General features: G+C 49.4%; 1 protein-coding gene across 11 annotated transcripts in view; it reads right to left on the bottom strand.

The window, feature by feature from the left end:
• Positions 1-24379, bottom strand: part of Plekha7 (pleckstrin homology domain containing A7) — a 187110-nt gene that overhangs the window by 19863 nt on the left and 142868 nt on the right. For 10 of the 11 annotated variants that reach the window (XM_085692966.2, XM_085692967.2, XM_085692968.2 and 7 more), the window contains 7 exons: positions 20899-21369; positions 14832-15354; positions 14424-14510; positions 11556-11609; positions 1782-1850; positions 1529-1609; positions 389-538 (listed from right to left, as the gene is read on the bottom strand). In XM_085692966.2, the coding sequence (XP_085549092.2) occupies positions 389-538; positions 1529-1609; positions 1782-1850; positions 11556-11609; positions 14424-14510; positions 14832-15354; positions 20899-21369 (1435 nt within the window). Of the gene's footprint in view, positions 1-388; positions 539-1528; positions 1610-1781; positions 1851-5058; positions 5140-11555; positions 11610-13731; positions 13852-14423; positions 14511-14831; positions 15355-20898; positions 21370-24379 lie in introns of all 11 variants that reach the window. The other variant, XM_085692974.2, reaches the window with a different exon arrangement.

The raw sequence follows: 24379 nt of genomic DNA, 5'->3' as shown, positions 1-24379 counted from the left end.
TGGAGCAAAGGAGATGGGAAGAGGCAACCCTGGCTACCTGTGCTGCCTACTCCCTGCCCCAAACTGGGTTCCCCCTGTCTGGTAGAAATGCTAGCACCACGCTGGACTGACAGCTGCAGCCGTGGAAATGCTGACGTCTTGGAGTGCACTGTGCACAGACTAGAGTACAGCCTCAAGACTTCCCCACAGAACTGGCTCTCCCTCAACTATCCTGATGGGAAGAAGCTCAAGGAGAGGCGAGTCAGACATGATACCCCTGGATAACCTGCCACCAGGAGGCAGCGACAGGTTCTCACCCCTGACCTTCAACTCAGCAGCAAGGGTGATGAGAATCCAGTCATGGCCAGCCCCAGGGCAAGTGCCTATCACCTCTTCACCCTCCACGTACCGTGGACTCCCTGCAGAGCTCTGCCCGGATGTGGACGAGGTCCTCCTGGAGGAGTCTCTGCTGGCACGTGATCTTTTCCAGGTGCTGTGGTTGGTCTCGGTATTGCTCTGTCTGCCTGTGCAGCGCCTCCAGCACGGACTCTAGCTGGTCCTGTGCCAGAACCGGCCAAGAACACAGGATGGGAGGACTGTCCCCAGAGGAACCAAACAACTGAGGCCAAAGAGGCCAGAGCTGAGCTGGAGCTAAGACACAGGGCTTTAGACAGCAGCTTAGACTGGCCCATGAGGCAAGTCTCCAAAAATCTCTGTGCCTCAGTTTTCTTATCTACAAGTTGGGTGCAGAACCTTTGCGTCCTTATAGATTATATAGAAACAAATGAAAGAAATGACAGAAAAACTTTGCAAGCTCGTGTGAAAAAAGGCATGGCACAGATCTTCAACACCATGAGTATATCTTACTAAAATACAAAAAGGAAAAAAGTTGCTCTGAGATTCTCACTGTGGCCCCAGCTCACTCCCATCTTCCCATCTAGACTTGGTGCCTTCACAGCCCAGATCCCTGGGGAAAGGAACCTGAGGAAGTGAAAGGCTTTGCCCATTGTGAGGAGGGCCGTTCTCTCCAAGGCAGACCACTGGGTTCCTCATGTCAAGTCATCAGGCCTGCCAGTGGTTCAGACTCCCAGGCTGAGATATGGGCCAGGACAGAATTAGGGGTACTGGATCCAAGCAGACTGAGGTTCTCCCGAAAAGGAGAGGAGACTGAGATACAAATCTTTGAGGAATACCCTCAGACAAAAAAAGACTGAATAAACTAACACCTGTTTTAGTTATTGTTCGTGGTTTTTAAACAGGGCCAAGCACTGTATAGCTGAGGATGACCTTAAAATTCTGATTCCCCTTGGAGTCTACCTTCCAAGTGCTAAGGTTATAGGTGAGTGCTAACCACCCTGGTTTATATGTGATGCTGAGGATGGACAATGGGGCTTCATGCATGTTAGGCAAGCACTATACAACCTGAGCTACATTCCCGGCACCTCCTGTTGGCTGATGCTAACACGAGAGTGCAAACGCTATGTCAGCAAAGACAAGAGTGACTGCATGTCCCTCCGCCCACCCACTACGATGCAAAGATGATACGTACTTTATTCTCCTTGAGAGCTCGGATCTTGTCTTCTAAGTCCTGGAGGATCCTGTCTTGTTCACAGAAAACACTCAACTTGACCTATAAGCGAGTTGGAGAGGACAAGGGTGGGGCGGGGGGAGGTGAGAACAGGGAATGGACTCAGGAATAAGAGCAGAAAGCCTCTGGGCAGAGTACCACGCGAACCCTGCGGGAAACTGCCCAGGTCCAGTCAGGAGGTGGCCGAAGAGCCAGCCTGGCACTGGTAACTCACATCAATGTCACTCTCAGCGATCTTCATCGGCTTCAGACTTCGATCCTTAAGAAGATCTCGGCCTGTCATCTGGGAGGTGAACAATTTAATGATTAACTTGGTGGGCGGAGCCAAAACTCAGGAAGGGAGGTTAGTCCTATGGTAGATGGAGGTGGAAGTCTTGGCGGAGGCTGGAGGCTCATGGCACGAGATGGGCAAAAACTTGAGCACTATCTGCATTGTTTTAATTTTCACATTATGGAAAAACTGAAACCTTTTGGCGACCCTAAGACTATTACATTTCTCAAACTAAAGAAAGTGCAGGTGCTCAGTTACCAGTTTTAAAGATGTTTTCCCCAAGTGAGCATGACACAGTCCTGTGGGTCTTTGGAGGTGTGCCGAGAATAGGAGAGGCCTGCTACTGAACCTAGGGACAACACAGGACTACACCCCACTGCCCAGTCTGTTTCAGGCCTCTGAGAAGCTCCTTTCCCCGTGGACAAGGTCAGTCTTCCTCACCCTATACTGCTGAAAGATCTAGCAAGGGGAGAAAGTGCTCAGGTCAGGTTCACACCTAGACAACAGGTTTGGCTGTACTCATGTGGGTTACAACCTGCCTTACCATCTCAACAAAGCAATGAACAAGTCGCCCACACTTCCAGCCAGTGGAGCATCCCAGTCCACATCCTCAGTCAACAGTAAGCAGGCAGCTTGCTGCCTCACTGCTTCCGCTGACACCCACGCAGCTGACTCCAACTCTCCATTTCATGCTTCCATTTCCTATGAGGCACCTTCCTGCCACAGGCTGTGTAGATGTGGGCTCCCAGGGTCAAGACAAGGCTAGGTTTAATGCATTTCAAACCATAAGCCCATCTCTGTTCTGTTTTGAGGCTCTGAGCAGTGGACACAGAGAACGGCAGGTAGTGTGTATGTGCTAGGCAGAAGGCCCCAGGATGAATATTGTTGGACAGATAGCCTTTGTTTTCTCCCCCACTCCATTTGGCAGGCCCAAGATGTTCGCGAGTCTGATAATCATTCCCTCCAGACTAACCACATCCACGTGCCCAACTGTCCTATACCTGACTACTTTTAAAGAAAATAATGTTTGCTGGGCAACCATTAAAGTAGTGGTACACGTCATTAATTACAGTACTTGAGAGGCAGAAGCAAGCAGATATCTGAGTTCGAGGCCAGCCTGGTCTACAGAGTGAGTTCCAGGACAGCCAGGGCTACACAAAGAAACCCTGTCTCAAACAACAACAACAACAACAACAACAAATTATTTATTTTATGTGCATGGGTGTTTTGCCTGCATGTGTGTCTGTGTACCATACGCATGGGTCTGTGAACTCATGGAGATCAGACAGGGTACTGGATCTCCTGTAATTGGAGTTACAGTTGTAAGTTGCCACATGGGCGCTGGAATGGAAACCAAGTCTTCTAGAAGAACATCCAGTACTTGGCCATCTCACTACCCCCAACAAATAACTTCTTGCTTTGAGCTGAGGATTAATTCTATTCGGCCACACAGCAGAGGGCAGGGACTCTGGCCTGGTTTATTTTGTGATAAAGACTAAATATAAGGCCTGGATAAAGGGAGAGTGCTCACCAAGCATTCATGGAACTTCTTGGGGTCTGTGTCAGAGTATGTGTACATACATGGCTGTACACAGTTAGAACATATGGAGCCCTGTAACAAGCCCTTCCAAGGGGAGGGCTGTGAGCCGGTCTCTTCTCTGAAGAAGCTGGCCTGGGCTCGTTAACCAGCTAGAAATCACTTTCAAATTGAGGTGCACTCTGGGGATTTCCCCAGCAAACTCCTCCCCCATTTCCCCTGAAGCTTTTTTTTAAATTGTGGGTGTCTCTGATGCTTAAATAAGGCAGAGTCTCTAACTGAGCAATGCCTCATTTATCCAGCATCATCAGGAAAGAAATGAGGTGTCTACACACAAAGGCATTCTGAGAAAGCAAATCTAAATTAAGCTTTCTGGTGGCATCCCCTCTGAAAGTGTGCCCTTCACAGCTGTCCTTAGCGTGACTTTAGATCCAATGTTTTGCTCCCCCCACCTCCTGGGAAAGTCACATTTCCTCTTTTCTAAGAAACAGCCCCTCCCCCCCCCTTGTCCTCTTTACTGTGCCGTTTATAGGATGCTGGGAGCTAGGAATTCAAAGTCCTCATCTTTCTTTCTTGCCTTTGAGTGGGTCTGGTGCCCTTCAGGGTGTCCCTCTCCCAGGGTGCCTGTCACTGCTGTGGCTCTTAGAGTATTCGATAACAATGATGCTTGCTCAGTTCTCCTTTCCAGACATCTTAACCATGTTAGGGGTCACTGTGGAGACTAAGATGTCTTTTCTATCCTTGAAGCCCAGCCAAGACCTGGCATATGGAGGAGATACGGAGAATGTTTGCTAAGTGAGTTCATGAACATGTCAAGATCAGATTGGCTGGTTTGGCTTCCAATGGAGTAAAGGTCACAGGTCATAGGGCACCAGCTTCCTAGAAGCTCGTCTACAGCTCTGAGGTCCCCGGCTTAGCTCTGTTCCAGAGAAAGGATGCTCCAATGAATAGTCACAGCCGCAGGTAGTATGTGGCAGCTAAGTTTCCCTTTTTAAAATTACACTGTGATAACAGTATTTATATCCACGTAAAATGTCAACAAGTGCCCCCACTATCTGTCACCAGAAAAATCGAAGGTCTTGGGTTCTCATTCATCTTAATGAATCTCTATGTGGGAAGAGACTCGGGGTTCATGGACCATTTCACTTCTCCTCTACTACATCAGGACATGACACCTGCCTTCCCCGCCTAGAGCCTCCCTCAGAATGTCCCAAGAGCCGTCTACATTGCAAAAGAAACCATCCAAAGGGTGGCTATCCAGTTCCAGACTGGGACCTGCATGCCAACACCCTGCCCCAGCGAAGGCGGAGACAGTGGAATCCATGCCCTCTCTTAGTGGTTAGGAACTGCTGCTCCCTCCCAAGAAACTCATGCTCAGCCCTACCTACGTGGAGGCAGACACGTGAGGATGGAGACACAACACAAGCTGATGGCAAGCCAGGCAAGCTCCCCATCCCTCTGCAACATAAAAGATGGAGCCACAAGACACCACAGATGAGCAGCTCAGCCCAATGTGTTGGCCACAATGCTGAAGAGAGCTTTGGGTTAAAGAAAATCAACCGAAATGACTTGCAGGAAGCGTGGGGCGTCAGGAGAGCAACTGCTTAAGCAAGTGATGATGCCGGCACTGAGGCAGAAGCAATGGAATGGCCCCGCCTGGAGACACGGATCCGATCATCTTACGCTTCTCCCGGGCCGACAGCCCCGTGCTGACTTCTTCAGCACTTTGTAAAGCACGTTGATCAAAGGTTCATTATTTTTAATCTGTTCCGAACAGAAAGGCAAATACAACAAAATGTAACAGGTGAGACATCCAACGACACTTGAAGCGGCCACAGTCCGGGGGCTGGCGAAGGGGAGCCTCAGAGGGGAGGAGTGCAGACAGGTCCGACAGCCTCCCAGCCGCCTGCCTCTGAAGAACAGGCCCTGAATCAGCTTTGCTTACTTGAGGGTGGGGGGCTGTGTAGGCTGACCAAGCACAAGGCCACTTCCTTCTTAGTTCTGCTGCAGAAGGTGAGGGGAAGCCTAACAGAAGAGATCTGCTTCTTCCTGCCTCCCTCACCGTGTTCTGGAACACCTGGAAGCTTGGTTTAGAGTGGCTCCATGCCCTGGGCTCATTTTTAACAATTATTTTCCAAAACAAAACAAACAAAAAACAATTACTTTCCACAGAAAGTCCTCAAATTCCACCTCCATACATGTGGTGCAGCCTAAACGTCCATGACTGACCAGTGGTCCCAAATGCTTATAATTGGTGCTGGAATAGTCGGGCAGGCCTCCAAGATGGCTCAGTGGGCAGTGCTGCCACTGAACCTAACAAGCTTGATCCCGGGACCCACCTAGTGCAGGAGAGATCCAGCCCCTGCGGGTTGTCCTGATTTCCACATACATGCCTCAACATACGCACACACACAGCTCCAAACACGCACATGCACACAGACACATTAAAGAAATGCAAAGAAAAAAAACTCCACAGTCCCCACCGTCCAGGTGGGTAGATCCCAGCCAACAGAAGTTTTATCTTTTATTAGAAGGTTGAAAGTTGAATCCAGGGCCCCTCGTATCATAGACAACTGCTTTACCCCAAGTTACAACTATAGCCTGGCATCAGGATTCCTATATTGGTTCTCTAACTTCAGGGTGCAGAATCATCTGGAAGGCTCAGGCACCACCAGAGGCAGGCCTGGAGTAGGACTCAAGATTTTGCATTAGTAACAGATTCCCAGGTGCTGCTGTTGTAGCTGATCAGAGACCACACTTTGAGAGCCACCACTTCTGAGCGAGGTGTATAGCTCAGCTGGTAGAGTGCTTGGCAAGCCTTCATGAAGCAGTGGGCTCTGTCTAGTACCACATAAACCAGACATAGGTGCACCTAATAATCCCAGACTCAGGGACAGAGGCGGGAAGACACAAGTCCAAGACATTGGGCACAAGGTAGACAAGACCTTGTCTCAAAACTAAAACAAAAAAATACAAACAACCACTTTGAGGCGATCTTTCTCAACCTTGGCTGTACTTTAAAAACACCTAAGGGACTGTTTGGTTTTTAGAGAGAAATGCTTGAATATCATCAGTTAGATCAGAGTATCTAAGCATGGGACTCAAGCATTGATATGCGTATTCAAAGTTCCCCAGTGGTTTAGCTCACAGCTGGGTTAGTATTCTCTGTCCCTGAATGGCAGACCTCAAATTTTAGTGTGCATAAAAGTCACATTAGAGCTTGAGCCCAGGACTCTGGGCACAAGTGTGCTAACTCAGTAAAGATCTCCAGATATGCCTTAAATAAAACAAAACAAAGCAAAACATATTTATTTATCTATGTGTGCATCCTATAGTGTGTGTGTGAAGGTCAGCTTGTGGAGACAGTGCTCTCCTTCCACTGCATGGGTACTGGGGGTCAAATCCAGGTCATGGGGCTTGGCAGCAAGTGCCTTTACCTACTTAACCTTTGAGTCAGGGTCTCTGTATCCTTGGCTAGCCTGGAACTAAGTAGACCCGGCCTTGAACTTGAAGCAATCCTGTCTCTGTCTTGGAACTATAGGTGTGGATGTGTCAGGCTCTGAAGTTTGTTTATTTGCTCTTTGAGACAAAGTCTCTATGGGAAGCTTTGGTAGCCGTCCTGGAACTCCCTATGTAAACCAGCCTGGCCTCAAGCTCACAGAGATCCACCCACCTCCAAGGTGTGAGCCATTGTGCCCAGCGTTTTTTTTTTTTTTCTTTAAAAAAAATATTGCTTTGTATTTCTTCAAGACAGAGTTTCTCTGTGTAATCCTAGCCACCCTAGAACTCAGTCTGTACACCAGGCTGGCCTCAAACTCAAAGATCCACCTGCCTCTGCCTCCCAAGTGCTGGGATTAAAGGTGTGCACCATTATTGTCTGGCAATTTGTTTGACTGAGGAAGTTATTATGTTCTCTGGGCTGGTCTCTAATTTCCAGGCTCAAATGATCCTCCTATCTCAGTCCCCTAAGAAATGGGGACCACAGGTGTGTATCATCATACCTGGCTCAGATCTATATTTTTAAAAACCAAGTTCCCAGGTGTTCTAGAAATAACTGATGTCCCAGATAGCAACCTAAAAAACTCTGCCCGAGAAGCTGGCGCTGGAAACGGATAAGCACTGATCTCAGGCTCAAACTGCCAGAGAAAAGCCACAGTGCCACAGATGTGAAGCTGACAACGGCACTCCATCCCAGAGACAAGAGACTCCCTGGGGTTGAAGGCGACCTTCTGTATCTACAAAGATATCCCCCAACAGCCAAAGACACCCTGCTCAACCTCACGTGAATGTGTTTCACAGCTGTACAAAAATAACTCAAAGCCAGGAGCACAGACGCACAGCCATAGTCCAGAGCATCATCTGAGTCTGGGCATTTGAGAACAAACCAGGCAACGCTATTAGATTCCATCTAAAAGAAAAAAAAATTTTTTTTTTAAATGCTGAGGACAACAACAACCCCACCACTGCCCACACCTGGAGGCCAATGAATGGAGTCCAGGTTCCGTGAAACAGACTTTCCATGGTGACAAACTCAGGGCTGAAGTCGGTTCCAGTCGTGGAACTTTGCAGAAGTCCTTTAACGTCTCTGAGACACAGGTTCTTGGTTAACAGGGTAGGGACGATAATTCCTATTACTCGGGGCTACTGAGAGCATCAAAACACAAAAGAACCAAGTGCCCACACTGCCAGGCAGAACAGAACTTCCTCATTGCTCTGTCCTTTCTACCCTGGCATCACCAAGAGAAAGTGCAGAGAAGCAAGCACTCCCCCAAACACCCTAGCTAAGAGTGTCTTCTAAGAGGTACCTTCATCTGACCGTCTGGCCCCTCAGCAGTAATGTCCACCTGAGGGAGGAAAACTCGCCCAAGATGCTCGGGAGAAAACACCACCAATGAACACAGGAAACTGGGGGTCAGCTAATCAGGGGGGTGCATGGGCCCTGGAACCTTGGATCTTGGATAAGAACATGAAAGAGCATAAGTCAACACAGTAGAGTGAGGGGATTTGCAGATCAGATATGAGAAGGGGAAATCTCTAGATCAGCTTGCTCTAGGGCTGGAAACGGAGCAGTGGGAATGCACCTGCCCGGCAAGCACAAGGTCCTGGGTTTTACCCCTATTAACAGACCACACCACACACCACACACACACACACACACACACACACACACACACACACACGACTTTAGTGACACGGGCCAGTTATCGTAGCTACCTGAGTGGCTGGTGCAAGTTCAAAGCCAGCCTGGGCTAAAAAAGGAATTCAGTGCTAACCTGGGAATTTATTAATAGTAAGACTTTATCTTAAAACAAAAAGGAAAAAGAGAATTGGTGACATAGTTGAGTATGGTTCAGTGGTAGGGTGCTTGCCCCACATGCTTGAGGCTGGAGGCTCAATCTATCCCACCATAGAAAGAGGAAGTTGGTCCTAGAGAGATTGAGCTTATCTCCCATGCCCAGAATGGTCTTTGGGGCTTACTCAAGTGCACCTATTTTCCTAGGTGTGTGATTTGTTCTCTCTTCCTCATTTCAAGGACATTCTGCCAAGTTTGTCACAGGATCCATGACCCAATATGTCTTGGAGTTCCAGCCGTGCAGCCCAGGGACAGGGCATTCAGCACTATGGAGAAGGCCCTTTCAGAAGAGCATGTCTACCAGCTGAACCCTGTCGGCCTGGAGCTGCCATCTACTGGGCTCACTCCTCCTTAGAGTCACAGGAAACGCATGGTGACTCGGCAGAGCTCTACAGCCTGTCTCCATTTCTCCCAAGCTGTCCCTAGCTCCCTGTCACCGCACTGCTGCTGTGAGTCTTCTCACAGGCATACTTCCCACTGTGAGCTCCCTGGCTCATAGACGCTGGGGAAGGGAACCTGAGTTCGCAGGTGAAGGAGACATCAGCATACAGCATATCAAGGTAAGCAGAGACCCACCCTGGACCACTACCCCAGACAATAAAAATTGGAACAACACTTTTAGACTTAGATTTACGCTCTGAACATCTGTACACATTCATCTGGAGACCCTCGATCCTGGGCTCTAGGTCCTGCAGTTGGCTATTCCTTTGAGAATCTAATATCCCAGCTGGGTCCGTGCAGGGCAGAGCAGGCCCCTGCCCTCTGGTGGAAGCCATGGTGGCACACTAGCCTTTCAGCTCTGCACACACAGTCTAGCATCTTCTCTCACACGGGCAGTGGGAGAGTCAAGCTTCTCTCAGCTTCAGGAGAGGTTCATCTGGGGACTAGTTCCCTGAGAAGAGCTTAGTAATTACAGTTAGCAGATACACAACCAGGACAATCTGGCTGCAAGCCCAGCTATTCTCATGACAAACAATGTCAGCATCCATAATACCTCCTCAGGTGACACAGCTGCTAGCTAGGAAAGCACCTCCTCCCCCATGGAACTTGCCTCTCCAGTCTATCAAATCCATTCCCTGCCATTGGAACTCAAGTTTGCCTCCCCCAAAAGTTTAATGCCTTTGGGACCACAGCAGCACACATGACGTGTTATGAAAGTTGGTAGCAAGGTGAATGTGAGCTTTAGAGCAGCACTGGAGCCAATTTACCTGTCTCCAATGTGGCCTCGAGGAAGTAATTTACTTCCCTTATAGGGCTACTATGCAAGCTAATGCAACAAAATAAAACACAGTTCATGGGCCAGACAGCTTCTGTTGCAGTCTGGACAAACGGGAACTCTTGCTCTGAAACCTGTGCCTCAGTTTCTCTTCCTTTAATCTCTGATCCCTGAGCCTTCCTTCCTAAGGCCTAGGAGAGAATCAGGAGTCAGCAGGATTTCCACCTCTTCCCATGGCTCTAATCTCACCACTGTACCCCAGCTCTCTTTGGCTCACTCTGGTCCTGTCCCCACCTACTTCCTAACAATTACTCTGAGCCATGATTCCTCAAAGTTCTGTTCATCTGGTCCCTGCTTTCTCAGGAGCCTTTCTCATGGCCCATAGGAATTCTTATGACTCCAGCTCAGATCTGAGTCAAATAGATCTCTGTATGATCACTATATATACTATCATTTGGGGATATTTTCTTTCCCCCGCCCACATTATTTGGAAATTTCTTATGAGCAGGACCTCAGTTTTTCTTTTGCATCTGCCTTTGTAGAGCTGGACATATAGCAAATGCTTAATAGATACTTAAGTGAACTGGGAGATAGCTAACCAAGACCTTGGTGGACTGTCAGCATGGGAAAACCCTCCGCCTGCCGCCTTATGTGTTAGTATTTACAGCTGAGCCCCATGAAGCTTGAAGACGACCCCTGCATTAGAAGCATCCTGAGCCAGGTTCACAGTGCAGTGGAGATGAGCACGGTCCACAGGTCCCTTCCCTCCCAGGGCTGACTAAGGTTACTCTGCTCCAGTCTGTTCCACAGCACCAGCATGAGGAACTGTCCTCAGACGGAATATGCAGAGTTGTGGTAAGTCAGTAGCAGCTTTCTCCAGGGAAGAATGTATCCCATTTCCCCAGGAGCCCTTCAGGTCTGTTGTGAAGACTGAGTCAGAGCCTGGGCCTTAAGCATGCATGGGCTCCTAGTGCTCAGCTCTGAAGGGAGAGGCAATGGGTGGGCCTCAAAGCCCCATCACTCGATGCGGAACATGCTTCCTCATCAACAAACCCAAAGGACCCACAGTCTTGTGGCTGAAGACATACATCAGCCACTCCCTATGAACCAAACACACTCCCACCAGCAGCAGAGATTTTGATGAAGCCAATGGCTTCTTCCTAGGAACCTCTGGGTCTAACCAAGGGAAGGAAAAGATCAAAATCATGGTCCTCATTCTCTAAGTCAGAGACTTCCCACCAGGGCTCACAAGCAACTTCACAAGAGTCACACTGTAAGCAATGACACTCTTCTGATTCAGACGAGACTTACGGTCTGGAGCGTGAGTGTCGGGCTCCGGCAGGTAAGACTCTCAGAAAAATGAGTGTCCACGGGAGGTGGGGTCCTGATGCCACTCACCTTCAAAGATGGATCATCTTTATTTAGGAGTAGTGTGTGTACCTGTGTGAGCTTGTTGCACCATGTGCATGTAAGTGCCAGTAGAGGGAATTGAATGATCTAGAACAGTGGCAGTGAACTGCCTGAGGTGGGTGCTTGGAATTGAACCTGGTCCTCTGCAAGAGCAGCAAGGACTCCTAACCACTGAACCATCTCTCCAGCTCCACCACCCACCTTTAGATCCAGGTACTCCAGGTCCTTCTTCAGCTGGAGGTAGGTATCATCAGCCTTCCAAGGAAACAGGGAGGAAAAAAACAGAACAAAACAGTTACAAACACTAGGGTTAAAATAATTGGTCTTCACAGTAGACCCTTCACATCACACAGCTCTGGAGACACGGGACCACAGCAGACTAACACACCGGGCCATGGAGGAAGCACGGATGTCTTGTGAAACTCAGAGCCCTCTTTCAGCATGGTAGAGCTTGTAGGTCACTATGGGAAAGGCCAGCTTATCCCTGCAACCATTGTGTTTTGATGGGCAGGACCCAACAAGGCGGCTAGGGCAGCAGAGCAGATGAGGCGGATCGGGCTCCTGAGGCAGAACCAGGAGATCTGCCTGGAAGAGCACTTGCCATCCACAGAGCTCGGATCCCATTGACAGCACTGCTCTAACTCTTGGCATCAAACCTTTGGGCTGGACTGCCTCACATGCATGAAGTAATATGACCCCAAGTGGTGTGGATGAATGGCTGGAAAAGGCAGAGAGAAACAACTTGGGTGATCCAGCAGGTCCCACTAAGTGTGACCTTAGGCGCCTGCTACAAGTTTCCTGGAAGCTTTGCTCTCTTTGTTCAGCTGTCAAAGCAGCTGTGCCAGGAACTAGTGAAGGGGTTCCTGGGTAGACTGTTGGTGGTGTTTCTCATGGTCTATCAAGCTATTATTAAGAATAAGACTTCCCACAAGTCACACTCGCGTTCAGCAGACCACAGAAGTTAATTGAGGCAGAAAAGTTGCAAGAGCTTACTTAAGAATAGTCCAGAGCTCTTAGTGGACTGGGGGCCTCCAGCTGAGCAAGCCAGGGGAAGGTAGACAATTATGGTGTGAGACCATCTCCTACACACAGTTCACACAAGACGTTCTCACAGTGCTTTAGGCATGGAAGCCCTATCTGTAACGGACGCTTATGATTTGCACAGGCTTTCCCTACATTGCCTCCTTCACCGCCCCACTTTCCCACATCATTTGAATATGAGGAGAAAGGATAGCTGAAGCATGTCATTTAAAATCAAATTCATGATTTATGTCTTTTTTCTTTTTCTTTGTGTATGTATGGTATGCATGTGGGTGTGCATGTTTTTGCATGTGTGAGGGCATTCCCTTGCTCTTCCACCTATTTATAAGGCAGAATCTCACACTCATTCAGAGCTCACTGATACAGCAGTCTTACTAGTGAGCTTGCTCTGGGGTTGGAATCACAGGAGGACAGCCATACCCAGCCAGCATTTAACAGGTTTCACAGAATTTCCTGGCAAGCTCTTTAACCACGAGTCATCTACTTAGTCTCACGACTTCGGTTTACTCATTTGTTTTTTAACAAACAAACCCATTCTCTGACACCCATTTTTCTAATTACATTTCCTGGGTCCTTCAGATCCTGCTAAAAGGGGAAGCGACAATGCCAGCACCCTCATGTGTCCTCTGCCTTGCTCTGTGCTGCATGAAGGGACGAGGCTGGTATGGCTGAATCACCGCTGCCCAAGGACAACTCTGCAGACAAAAAGGACTCCATTTCCTTTAGCTGCTCCAGGAGCCCAAGAAAGCAACTCTCCGGGCAGTCTCATGAAGCCTGAATCTCAAGGCCCTGATGCTATTTAACACTCTAAAACAGGGATTCTGGCTCCAGCCTGCAAGCTCCTGGTAACACAGCAGTGAGTCACTGCCCCTTCGGGATTCTCTTGCCCCATAATGACAATTCAGTCCCGCCTTACCTATGCAGGTTCCTACAAGGCCAAATAGGACAAGAGATGAGGGCTGTTCTGCAAGGGGAGGTGCCCTACATATCCCTCCAGGCTGACCCACATGTCTTCAATGAATGACAAGGCTGAGTGACGATGAGTGACAGGGCACAGCTCTTAGACAAGATGACCATGTGCCAGCCTGGCAACTGCACAGCTCAAGAAGCAAGGTTCAGGTCTGTCCCACCCCATGCATCCTCTCCCCTGTGCCAGAGCGAGGGGAGGGGGGCGCTCCACCATTGCCCACAGTGACTGGCTAATAGCACCCAGAAGCAAACAGGCAAGGGAAGAGGGAGAGAGCCAGCCAGCAGGACAGACCAGAGCACACTGCACAGGGAAACATGAGTGGCAGGCCATCCCTGCCTGGGCCCAGGAGAGCCCACCGGCGCTGACCTGGCAGGCAGGAAAGGTCAAGTAGTGGTGCAGTAACTGGCCCACGGCGAAATTGCGCACGCTGGCCAACTTGGCCTGGTGCCGCTGCAACCGGGTGAGCAGCAGCGAGAGCTCTTCCAGCTGCGGGCGTGTAGACACATCAGGAGGGAGTCAGCCACCGCAGGGCACACCGCTGCAATTATACTCTTCACCCCGTGCCAGGACAACATTGATGTGACACCACTAGGCATGATTGCATTGGCTCTGTCATTAGGGTAAATAAAGGCACCGCCAACATAGGGCACAGGAAGCTGCTTTCTCAGAAGCCACCAGTGCAGCTTCACCAGAAGGATGGGTGCTTTGAAGGGAGAGTTAACCAATCACAGTGAACTTTGAAGGGAGAGTTAACCAATCACCAATCACAGTGAAGGCCAGGGAAGAAAGGAGGGCTGTTAAAGAAGAAAGCAGGTAGGTAGAAGAGACTTGAGGGGACCAGCCCAACCTTCTCCTCCACTTTTCTCAGTCTTTGGAGGGCCTGTTGCAAAGCCTGAGTGAGCCCACTGGGCCTCTCTGTCACCTCACCACTAAAAAGAGGTCAAAAGCTGCCTTGTGGGCTGTAATTGATTGGCTCTGAGGGAGGAAATACCATGGACTAGGGTCTCATATGCTAAGGCACGTCAATCACCTGGAGAGGGAAGTGGGGAGTCGCTTACCGATTTTCCGTGTAAGCTGGGAGCGCTGACTGTGTGGGTCATGTAGCCCATGGACGGCATGGAACGCCGGTCCACGTGAGAGGAGTTCTGTAATGGGAGAGGAGAAGCCAGACTGAGGCCAGGCAAGGAGACCTCAGTTACCGCCAGGCCCACCTACCACGTGCCCTTCCTCCTGTCTGAGCCCTGGGTGCCTGATCTCCAAAAGGAACACACAGCCTTCCTCACTAGGCATAGTACAGCAAACTGAAAGTCGTCCCTGGAGAGGTAGGTCTCAGCTAGGTTGTTATGGATACATGGACTGACTGAAGGCAAACACATTTTCCTGCCTTGTGGGCTGCCAAGAAGCCAGAGTGACTCTGTCTCTCGATGTCAGACCCCAGTCACCCGGCAGAAGTTCCCAGGCCTCACCTTAAGAGCATGACCCCGTGCCTTCCTGGGAGACCCTCCCAGAGAGATGTCCACACTCCTCCTCTGCTCAGGTGGCTTCACTGTGACCCTTTCTGCTGGTGTATGTGGCCGCCGGGGTGGTAAGGGCTTGGGAGGCCCTAGAGGAGGGATGTCAGAAGGAGATGGAGGCACAGAGATGGAGCGGGGCACCTCTAGCAGGCTCCGGCTGCGGCCCTGCTCAGTGAACTCCGGGGAGCCAGCTCCTATGGGCGCCGTGGGGCTGCCATGCCGGAACTGCTGCCTCTGCTGCCACTCGTAGAGCTGCCACACGGTGCCATCCCTGTGTGCCCGACGCTCCTCACTGGACATCTTCAGATGGCTTGCTCGGTCCTGTGCGTACTTGTAGTCACTGGGCAGGTTCCGGGGAGGAGGTGAAGAGCTCCCAGAAGGATGTCTAGTGTTTTTGGGAAGAGTCTGGTAGTTTTCCGGGAAGGACAGGGGCTGACTGGGACCCTGGCGAGGAAGCGTCTGGTCTAAGGGCAAGCTGGGAAAGGGAGAAAGAGCATGTCAGGCCATCACTCAAGGCAACACAGCTAAGGAAACTCACAAGATCAGCTTGCTCGGGAGACTGTGAGGACCCCAAACAGTGACTGATGCAGACACAAAGGGCTTTGCACTGAAGAAGGCTCCAGACGCAGTTTTCTCTGACAGCCAGGATCACCAGGGGGTTCCCTTGCCCATCACTCCTGGTGCGGAAGGATTAAACTGCCTCTCTTCTCCTGCCAGCTGCCAATGACAAGCCATGTTTGTGGGTCTGGGAAGGTCCCATAGTTCTCTTCTGCCTGGGAGCCTAAAGCCAGTAGCCTTTAAGTTACCCGCCCACGTGGGCGTGGCTCTTATACCACACTAGCCGATGTAAAGCATGCATCCAGCCTCTCTCTTCAGGCTGTTTGGTTGCTGTTCCCCGTTTGTTCAAGCAGAGGACTATAATCTGTGAGTCTACCCCTAAGTAAACAACCCGCTATTATCTCAATTCTGAGCTAGTGTGGGGTTTCTTGTAAGCGTCCGTCTTCATAGTACCAACCTCTGAAGCTCACAAAGAAAATGGCTGGAGTGGGAGTCTTCCCTTGACTACCTTTCTAACCCAGAGGCAGCTTCCTTCCCTCCTCCAGACATATCTGAGAGCCTCCTAATGGGTTTCCTGTACATCTGACCACTCCTGTGTGCCCCAAACCCCCTCAGTGCCCTGCTGTCTACAGAGCTCAAATTCTGATTCTGTTTTATCAGTGTCACATAGCAAACTTATATACACAGTGCACTGCTGCGTGTTCAACATCGCACTGGGCCGATGCTAACTCCAAGTGTGGCCAGTGAAGGCGGCAGCACCCAAGGCCTGTTCAGAAGGTAGATTCCCGAATTAAGTTAGACACTGTACACTCTCACTTCTATGGGGATGCAGAGAAGCCGTGAGTAAAGATGTGTTTACCAGACCTAGGGACGGCAGAAATAAACGGGGAGATGTTGGTCAGTGTGAGCAAGGGTTCAGCTGGACCAAGTGAGCACGTAGTAGAGCCCCAGTGCCCAACGCAGTGATAATACACACCTCAAGACAGAATGTTCTCACCACATGCACACAAGGGTATGTGGGTGGGGTGATGAGCATTTATCAACTTGTTTCAACCATGTCACAATGTCTGCATACACTAGACTGCCCCATCCAGTCCATCAATATATGATTAGTACTTTTTTAAAAGATGCATGATCATGTGTATGTACATGTGTGTAGACCAGAGAAAAGGACATCAAGCATCCTGCTCTAACACCCTTGGCCTATTTCCTTGAGACAGTGTCTTTCACTGGCCTACAACTTCTTGTTCTGACTAAGCTGGCTAGCCGGTAAGCTCCTAGATCCATCTGTCTGTGGCTGCCTGGCATGGCGCTAATATGGGTGCTGAAGACCTGAGTTCAGTTTCTTAGGCTTACACAGAAAACACTCTTGCCAACTGCCCCATAATGATTTCTTTTTTTTAAAATATTTATTTATTTGTTTATTGTGTATACAGTATTCTGTCTGCAGGCCAGAAGAGAACACCAGACTTCATTACAGATGGTTGTGAGCCACCATGTGGTTGCTGGGAATTGAACTCAGGACCTTTGGAAGAGCAGGCAATGCTCTTAACCGCTGAGCCATCTCTCCAGCCCATAATGATTTCTTTTTGATTAAAAGTAAAAGCTGGAGGGAAGCCTTAGCACTGGCTGCTCTTGCAAAGGACCTGGGTTCAATCCTCAGCACCCACATGGTGACTCACAACCATCTGTAACGCTAGTTCCAGGGGCTCTGACTCTCTTTTTCTGACCACTGCAGATAGCAGAAATATACATGGTACACATACATGCAGGCAAAAGATTCATATGTATAAAATAAATCTAAAAAGTCTTTTAAATACAGGGCTAGGATATAGCTCAGTTGCTAAGAGTCCTTGCCAAGCACACACAAAGCCCTGAGTTTAGGACCCTATCTAAAATATAGTTCTGAAATGTAGGTTTTCTCAGCCCTACTAGACCTATGAATGTTAACTTCCGGCAGAGTGTGTTCACCCTGTTTAAAACAAAGTGCTATTCTAACGGCCTATTAAATCTGTCTGACCTCAGGTCTGTGTTTTTTCTGAGTCTCCCTTCCCTTTCTATAAAATGTGGTTAAGAGTCTCCGACTAGATCACTGTGAGGAGTAGAAGGGGAGTCGTCAAGCAGGGTAGCTCCCCTTTGACAGCTTCTTTTCATCTAGCTGAGGTGATTTTAAGATGTCTTCAACCCAAACCCATCTAGCATGCAAGTGTGCCTGCTTGTCACTAGGTGGCAGAGATTCTTCATTAATTTTTCCAAATTCCATGTCTGATGTGGCAACAGGACCAGAAACCAGGTGTGGGGCTTCCCCTGGAGGTTAGGACTTTGTAACTATTGTTTATTTTGCCTGAAGCAAAACTTGAGGAATGCAAAGTATGTCCCAGCCAAACCCCTGTTTCTCCAGCCCACGTGCAGGGCCCGCCTATCACATTCAGATGATCACAACCCCCACCAGCTGCCCCAAATCCTGAGCCCATCCTCCAGACCATGCCTTCCATTTGTACACTGTCTGCTATTTGGGGTCATCTCAGATATTAGACTGATGGTGGCCACTGGCTCCTGCAGCCAAACTATAATAATTAACTGACTGATGGAGAGAGGGACCTGATGGGTCCCAGGATCAGGTATGTGCTCCCGGGGCAGCTCTGACCAGACAACCTGGCCTTCTACAGACAGGGATCAGGTCCCTTACCTGTTCTGTGGCCCCAAGAACAGAAAGTTAAACAGGATACCCTGAGAAAGTTGCCTCAGATACAGCCACGTCAAAGCAGAAGATCAACCTGTGTGACCACTCCCGCTCACTGTAGAAATTCCTCACCCTCACTTCCACATCAATCACACGGGCCTTTCATTTCCTATTGTGTTCCCTCAAATCCACGTTTAATCCCCAGCCCCACCTCGCCTTTTTATTTTACAAGTATACTTTACTTTAAACACTGGGTGTGGGTGGAGAAATCTTGAAGGCTAGAATTTCAAAAACAAGCTCACAGAACATGCTAGAACTCAGAGGCAAGAGCCTCACATACCCTGAGAGTTAAATGAGGAAAATGCAAAGTAGATGCATCTCAAAAATGCAGGGATAGGGTAGAAATAGTTCCCTACGTGGACAAAGCAGTCTGTCCTCCTTCCGAGGCCAGCCACTATGTGCTCTGTCCAGTGACGAGGTCAGCACAGCCTTAACTATACACAAAGCAGAACTAGCCGGCTTCTTTCTCTGTATTTTCAAATGGAAAATTTGAATGAAAATTCAAATGGAAAGTTCCTTCATTAAGCAGTCAGATCCCTTTATCACTTACTATTGGAAATTACAATTATACTTATATCTATGAGTGTGTGTGTGTGTGTGTGTGTGTGTGTGTGTGTGTGTATAGAACAGACTGGCCTGGAACTTACAGCTACCCTCTGGTGATCTCAGACATGTGTCATGAGGCCCTGCTACATATATCTTTAAGGACAAATATCTGGGAATGAAGGATGCAGTCCTTTTAAGACATGGTGCAACCTCGTGTGGATGGGCATTCTCCTCGGGACTCAATTCAGGACTGATTCACTATGATCCACTTCGATCCCACTGAGATCAGCTTCCACCCTGAGCTCCCAGCTATCTCCAAGGCTAGTGAACTGCTCTCTATAGCTGGATGACCCTGCCCCAAAGTCCCCAGTTCTTTCCATAAGAATGGTTCCAACTCCTACCACACATGGGGAAAGCCAGCACCATCAGCCCTTGGTGGTACGCCTCTCATCCCCATGCTGACCACTCACCCTTCGACTCCCTGATACAGGCTGCCCCCGTGCCTCCTGCAGGACAGGCCATTGTGTGTAGTGCAGTAAGGGGGGTCTGTAGGCTATCAGAAAGGCTTATGGAAACACATTTCATCAGCGACAAGTGAGAACCTCAGTTGTCTGCTTTTTTGCAAAGCCTTTCTCCCATGAAAGGTTCTCGCTAACAAGGCATCCCAGTAGCGCCTTCATTCCTAAGTCAACTGCCTTCAGACTTGAACCGTGAAACTAGCTCAGGCTAGGTGTGGTGTGCACATCTTTTATCATGGCACTTGGAAAGTAGAGGTAGATGGAGCTCTGTGAGTTTGAGGCCAGCCTGGGCTATATAGTGAGACCCTATCTAAAAAAGAAAAGAGAAAGAAAGAAAAGGGTGTAGAGAGACAGCGAGGCTGTTAAGAGCACTTGCTGTTCCTATAAAGGACTCAGGTTTGACTTCTAGCATTTCCATGGTACCGTCTCCAACTCCAGTTCTAGGGAACCCAACACCCTCTTCTGGCCTCTGTAGGCACTGGCCACATACCTGGTACACAGACATGTATGCAGGCAAAACACACATACGTATAAATTTAAATTTTTTTCAAGTGAAAAAAGACATTAGCTCTGTCACAAGATGTCCCCACCTAGGTCCACGACACTCAGTGGAAGAAAAAAAGACCTCCCTTAGCGTTTCTCAGCTCAGCTGCCACTCACTTGCTCAAGTCCAAATTCCAGGGCTTATTCTCTCCACATTCCTTCAGCATGCATATCTAAAGCATGGACATACCTAGCCTTTGCTAACCTCGTGTTTGCTCCTAGGTGTGACACTGCACACAACCTTCCAGTCATTCCTCCTACTGCCTGACCTTGAACTATGAGACTCTGTGGTGTGACCCCATCAGCTCTGCAACCTCACTAAGCCATGGGTCACCTCACAACCACCAGCTCAGCACTAAGGACAACAGGGTCACTCCCCTCTGTTCTGGGGCCACAGCTTTTTGTTTTCAGTTAAACAGAACATTTAAATAAACAGAGCTGACACCTGCTCTTTCCTAGGGAGAAGTTACAACCCGGAAGGCTTCCCCTTCTGGCCAGTCCCACAGCCATGTCTCCAAGTGAAGTTCTTCCTTAGAGTTTCTTCACTAGCCGCTCTCCCTCACAGGGGCCAGACACCACGCCGCCTCTGACAACAGGCTGCAGCTATTCAATCTCTCAAGAGCAGCCCTAGAGCCACAGGTGAGCAGCCGGTGCTCCCTGATACACAAGTGTCCGCAGAACCTAGGCTCCTCCCTAGACTCCTCAGCTGGGTCCCAGTGTCCTCAAGAGTCTACAAGGACTCCTTTGAAGCAAATGGGCAGCAGTGGAGAGTCAACCACTGACTCTGCTGGCCATCTCTGTGTCCTCTTGGTGGGCAGAGGCCCAGATCACACTTTAAACTCTGGCCTTGCCACCAATGTGTGTGTCCTACGCAGGTTGCTTCCCTTCTCCAAGCCCATTTCTCTGGTGTAGATTAGAGGAGCGATCACCCCTTCCTGGAGGGCTGTTAAGGGCATTCAAACCAAGGTAGAGGGGTTAATTGGCTGAGTACGTACAGGGGAAATGACAGCTGTTCACACACACACACACACACATGCACGCACGCACGCACACACGCACGCACGCACCCCATTATCATGTTCATTAGCAGTACTTCAATACCACGACTGACCTCCTGCCATCCCCCTTCTGAGTCTTTGTCCAGTGCTCTGTCTGGACCAGGTTGGTCTTCCTCTGGCTGTGTTTCTCCGGGTTGGCCCTGGGAGGAGCAGCACGTTGGTACCCACTGGTACCATTTTGTTCTCCTGGGCCATAAGAGACAGGTGGCATGCCGTTCTTCTCAGGCCGCTGTGGCTGTGCTTGCTGGCCTCGGGGTCTGCCGGGTAGATCCACAAACAAGGCATCTTCCTCAGCTGGCAAGTATGGAGACCTGGCCTTGTTCCTGTCCCGCCTGCCCTCCAGTGGGTCCCTTTGAGAACGGAAGCGCTCTTCCTCCAGCTCCCTCCTGTCGAAGCCAAAGTTGTCTTCATAGCCTCGCTGAGGACAGTCTCTCGAGTGACCAGGTCCCACATGGCCACATTCTTGACAAGCTTCCGTGTGGTTGGCCTGTGGCATGGCTTGCCGCTCCACCTTGTCCATGTCCCTGTAACGGCAGCAGCATATTCAGCCCGCACACAGCCATGACTCCCCTTAGCATGCTATACTCATCTCTGGAAGCCACACACACACACACAATGCCCAGTATTCCAACTGCTGCGGGAAGCTGGCTTAAAAACCACCTCCTCCAGAAAGTCCCTCAGTGTAAAGGACTGCACCCTGACACAGTCACCGTATTGAGACTGCTACTCCAGGGCCGCACACTTTAGATTCTGCCTCCTACTGCCTTTCTGTCCTCACCCTGCCCCCACATGCACACGAACCTGGTAAGTGTGAGGAGAGGAACTGGGTGACACCTAAAGGTGGAGCTAAGGCTAGACGAGGGGCTCTGACAGCGGGCAGGGCTCTCCTGCCAAGGCTTGCCCACACTGAGCACAATTAGTCTGATGTCCCGTCTGAATTCCTGCTCCTGTTTCCATCTAGGCTGCAGTGAGGCCATCTGACTCCAGTGAGCCATTGTTCTGTCTTGAGTGATGGCGGACAGAACTAGGGCCTGTGCCTGGGAAACTTTCAGTACTTCTCTACAATTTTCGTTTTGTTTTCCCAAGGCAGGGTTCTCCGCGTAGCCCTGGCTGTCCTGGAACTCACTCTGTAGACCAGGCTTACCTTGGACTCAGAGATCCACCTGCCTCTGCTTCCTGAGTGCTGGGATTAAAGGTGTGCGCCACCTCTGCCTGGATTCTCTACATTTGTTTTATTATTTACTTGTTTACCCATTTATTTAGTGTGTTTGTGTGCGCATGTGTGGAGGTGAGAGCACAACTTGCAAGAATCGAATCTCTCCTTTCACCACGTAGCTCCTGGGCATAGAATTCAGGCTGCCAGACTCGGTGGCAAGAACTTTTACCTGCTGAGTCACCTTGCCAGATCTGTGCCTCCTTTTTGTTGTTTTAAAACAGGGTCTCAAAGAGTCCAGGCTGGCCTTGAACTTGCTATGTAACTGAGAATTGCCTTAAACTCTTGATCCTCTTGCCTTTATAGGATTATACCACCAGCCCTGGTTCCCATCTCATTTTATTTATATCTAAGAGACATCTCACCTCCCCAACATATATTTCTGTCCACTGCCTGTCTGACGACATTTTTGTCTTCATTTGGGCTCATCCTTCCCCACTTTGTGTCCACAAGTTTTGGGTGCTGTTGACTTTAGTATTTCTTGTTCTGCCAAAGCTCCAGAGTCTCAGAATTGGTTCTGGGGGAGGCCAAGAGCCCAGTCGAGGCTAGTCAGAGTCAGTCCTTGGACCCTGGCTTGAGCTGCCTTGAGCTCACATTGCCTCTGGATGAGGTGCTGTTTGAAGGAAGCCAGGAGCAAGTCCTGAGGACTCAGCATGAGGTCTCACATGTAGTCACATCCAAACCAGATGTATCACTGATCTTCCTCATGGTGACCCAATAAATCCCCTTTCCTGTGTACATGGTAGATGCTGGTTCATGCTACACTGCAGAAGCTGTCACATCTCATTATAATGATGGGTTAGGTCTGAGGGACCTTCCACTCCAACCCAGTGGGTCTATATGCCCTAGTAACAGGAAAATACTCAGAGACCTAAGCTTTAAAAAAATAATTTCGCCAGGCAGTGGTGGCACATACCTTTAATTCCAGCACTCGGGAGGCAGAGGCAGGTGGACCTCTGTGAGTTCGAGGCCAGCCTGATCTACAAGAGCTAGTTCCAGGACAGGCTCCAAAGCTACACAGAAACCCTGGCTCGAACTCCCCCTCCTCAAGAAAAGCAAATTTCTTTGAACTGGAGAGATGGCTTAGAGGTTAAGAGCACTGGCTGCTCTTCTAGAGGGCCTACATTCAAGTCCCAGCAACCATATGATGGCTCACAACCATCTGTAATGAGATCTAGTACCCTCTTCTGGTTTGCAGGTAGTCACGTAAGCAGAACACTGTATACACACAAAAAAAAAATTAACTAAAAAAAAAAAAAAGAAAGAAAGGAAAATCTCCACAAAAACAAACAAAGAAAAAAGCAATTCTTGGGCTTGTAAGAGGGCTCAGCAGATACAGGTGCTTGACAATAACACCAACAACCTGAGTTCCATTCCCAGAATCCACACGACGGAGGGAAAGAATCAACTCCAGGATTCATTGAGTCTTCTGAACGCCACAAGCACACCTGCATTCGTATATGCACAGACACACACAAAATAAATACTTTAAAACCGAGTCTTGGGGCTGGAGAGATGGCTCAGTGGTTAAGAGTACTGACTGCTCTTCCAGAGAACCTGGGTTCAATTCCCAGCACCCACATGGCAGCTCACAACTGTCTGAAGATCCAGTTGCAGGGGGTCTGACACCTTCACACCAATGCACATAAAATAAAGTTAAATAAACCATAAAAAATATTAAAAAAAAAAAACACAACGAGTCTTACTGTAAGCTCACAGATAAGAAACTCTGTTCCAAAGGTTGCCTGAGCGGTTTTCCCGGCCTTCTGTTCTCTTCTCTGTTGGTGCACCCCACCAGCAGCTTTCGAGCAGCCAACCTTGGCCTTTGACCTCCTGACTCCCTGTCTCTCATCCTTACAGGCTATGCTCTACAGCTGCCTCTGAGCTGATGAAAGCCCGGCTCCTTCTGGGTCATCCCTGGGAAGAGTCACAGTGCTTGTTTGGTTTCATTTGTTCCCACACTGCCAAGTGGTCACCCCAGCTTGGAAACACAAAGAGATCTATCTTTTTTGATGGGGGGAGAGACTCATGAATTCCAGGCTTTCTTCAGACTCTTATGAAGCTGAAAAAGGCCTGCCTCTATCTCCCAAGTTCTGGGATAACAGACCTGGTGTATGCTATGGTAGGGTTGGAGCCCATGGTTTATGCATGCTAGACAAGTATTCTACCAACTGGGCTTCACCTCCATCTCCAAGTAGCTCTATCCTCTTACTATGTGAACTAAGAGAAGCAGTCAAACACTGCACTATCATGTACGCATCAGAACTGAAGGAAACACTGCTAACCCCAAAAAAGTCTCTTCTCGTCTCAGAGCTAACTTT

Source organism: Myodes glareolus, chromosome 7 (genome assembly GCF_982192425.1).
Source record: "Myodes glareolus chromosome 7, mMyoGla1.1, whole genome shotgun sequence".
NCBI lineage: Eukaryota > Metazoa > Chordata > Mammalia > Rodentia > Cricetidae > Myodes > Myodes glareolus.
This window is presented reverse-complemented; position numbering and strand designations above follow the sequence as displayed.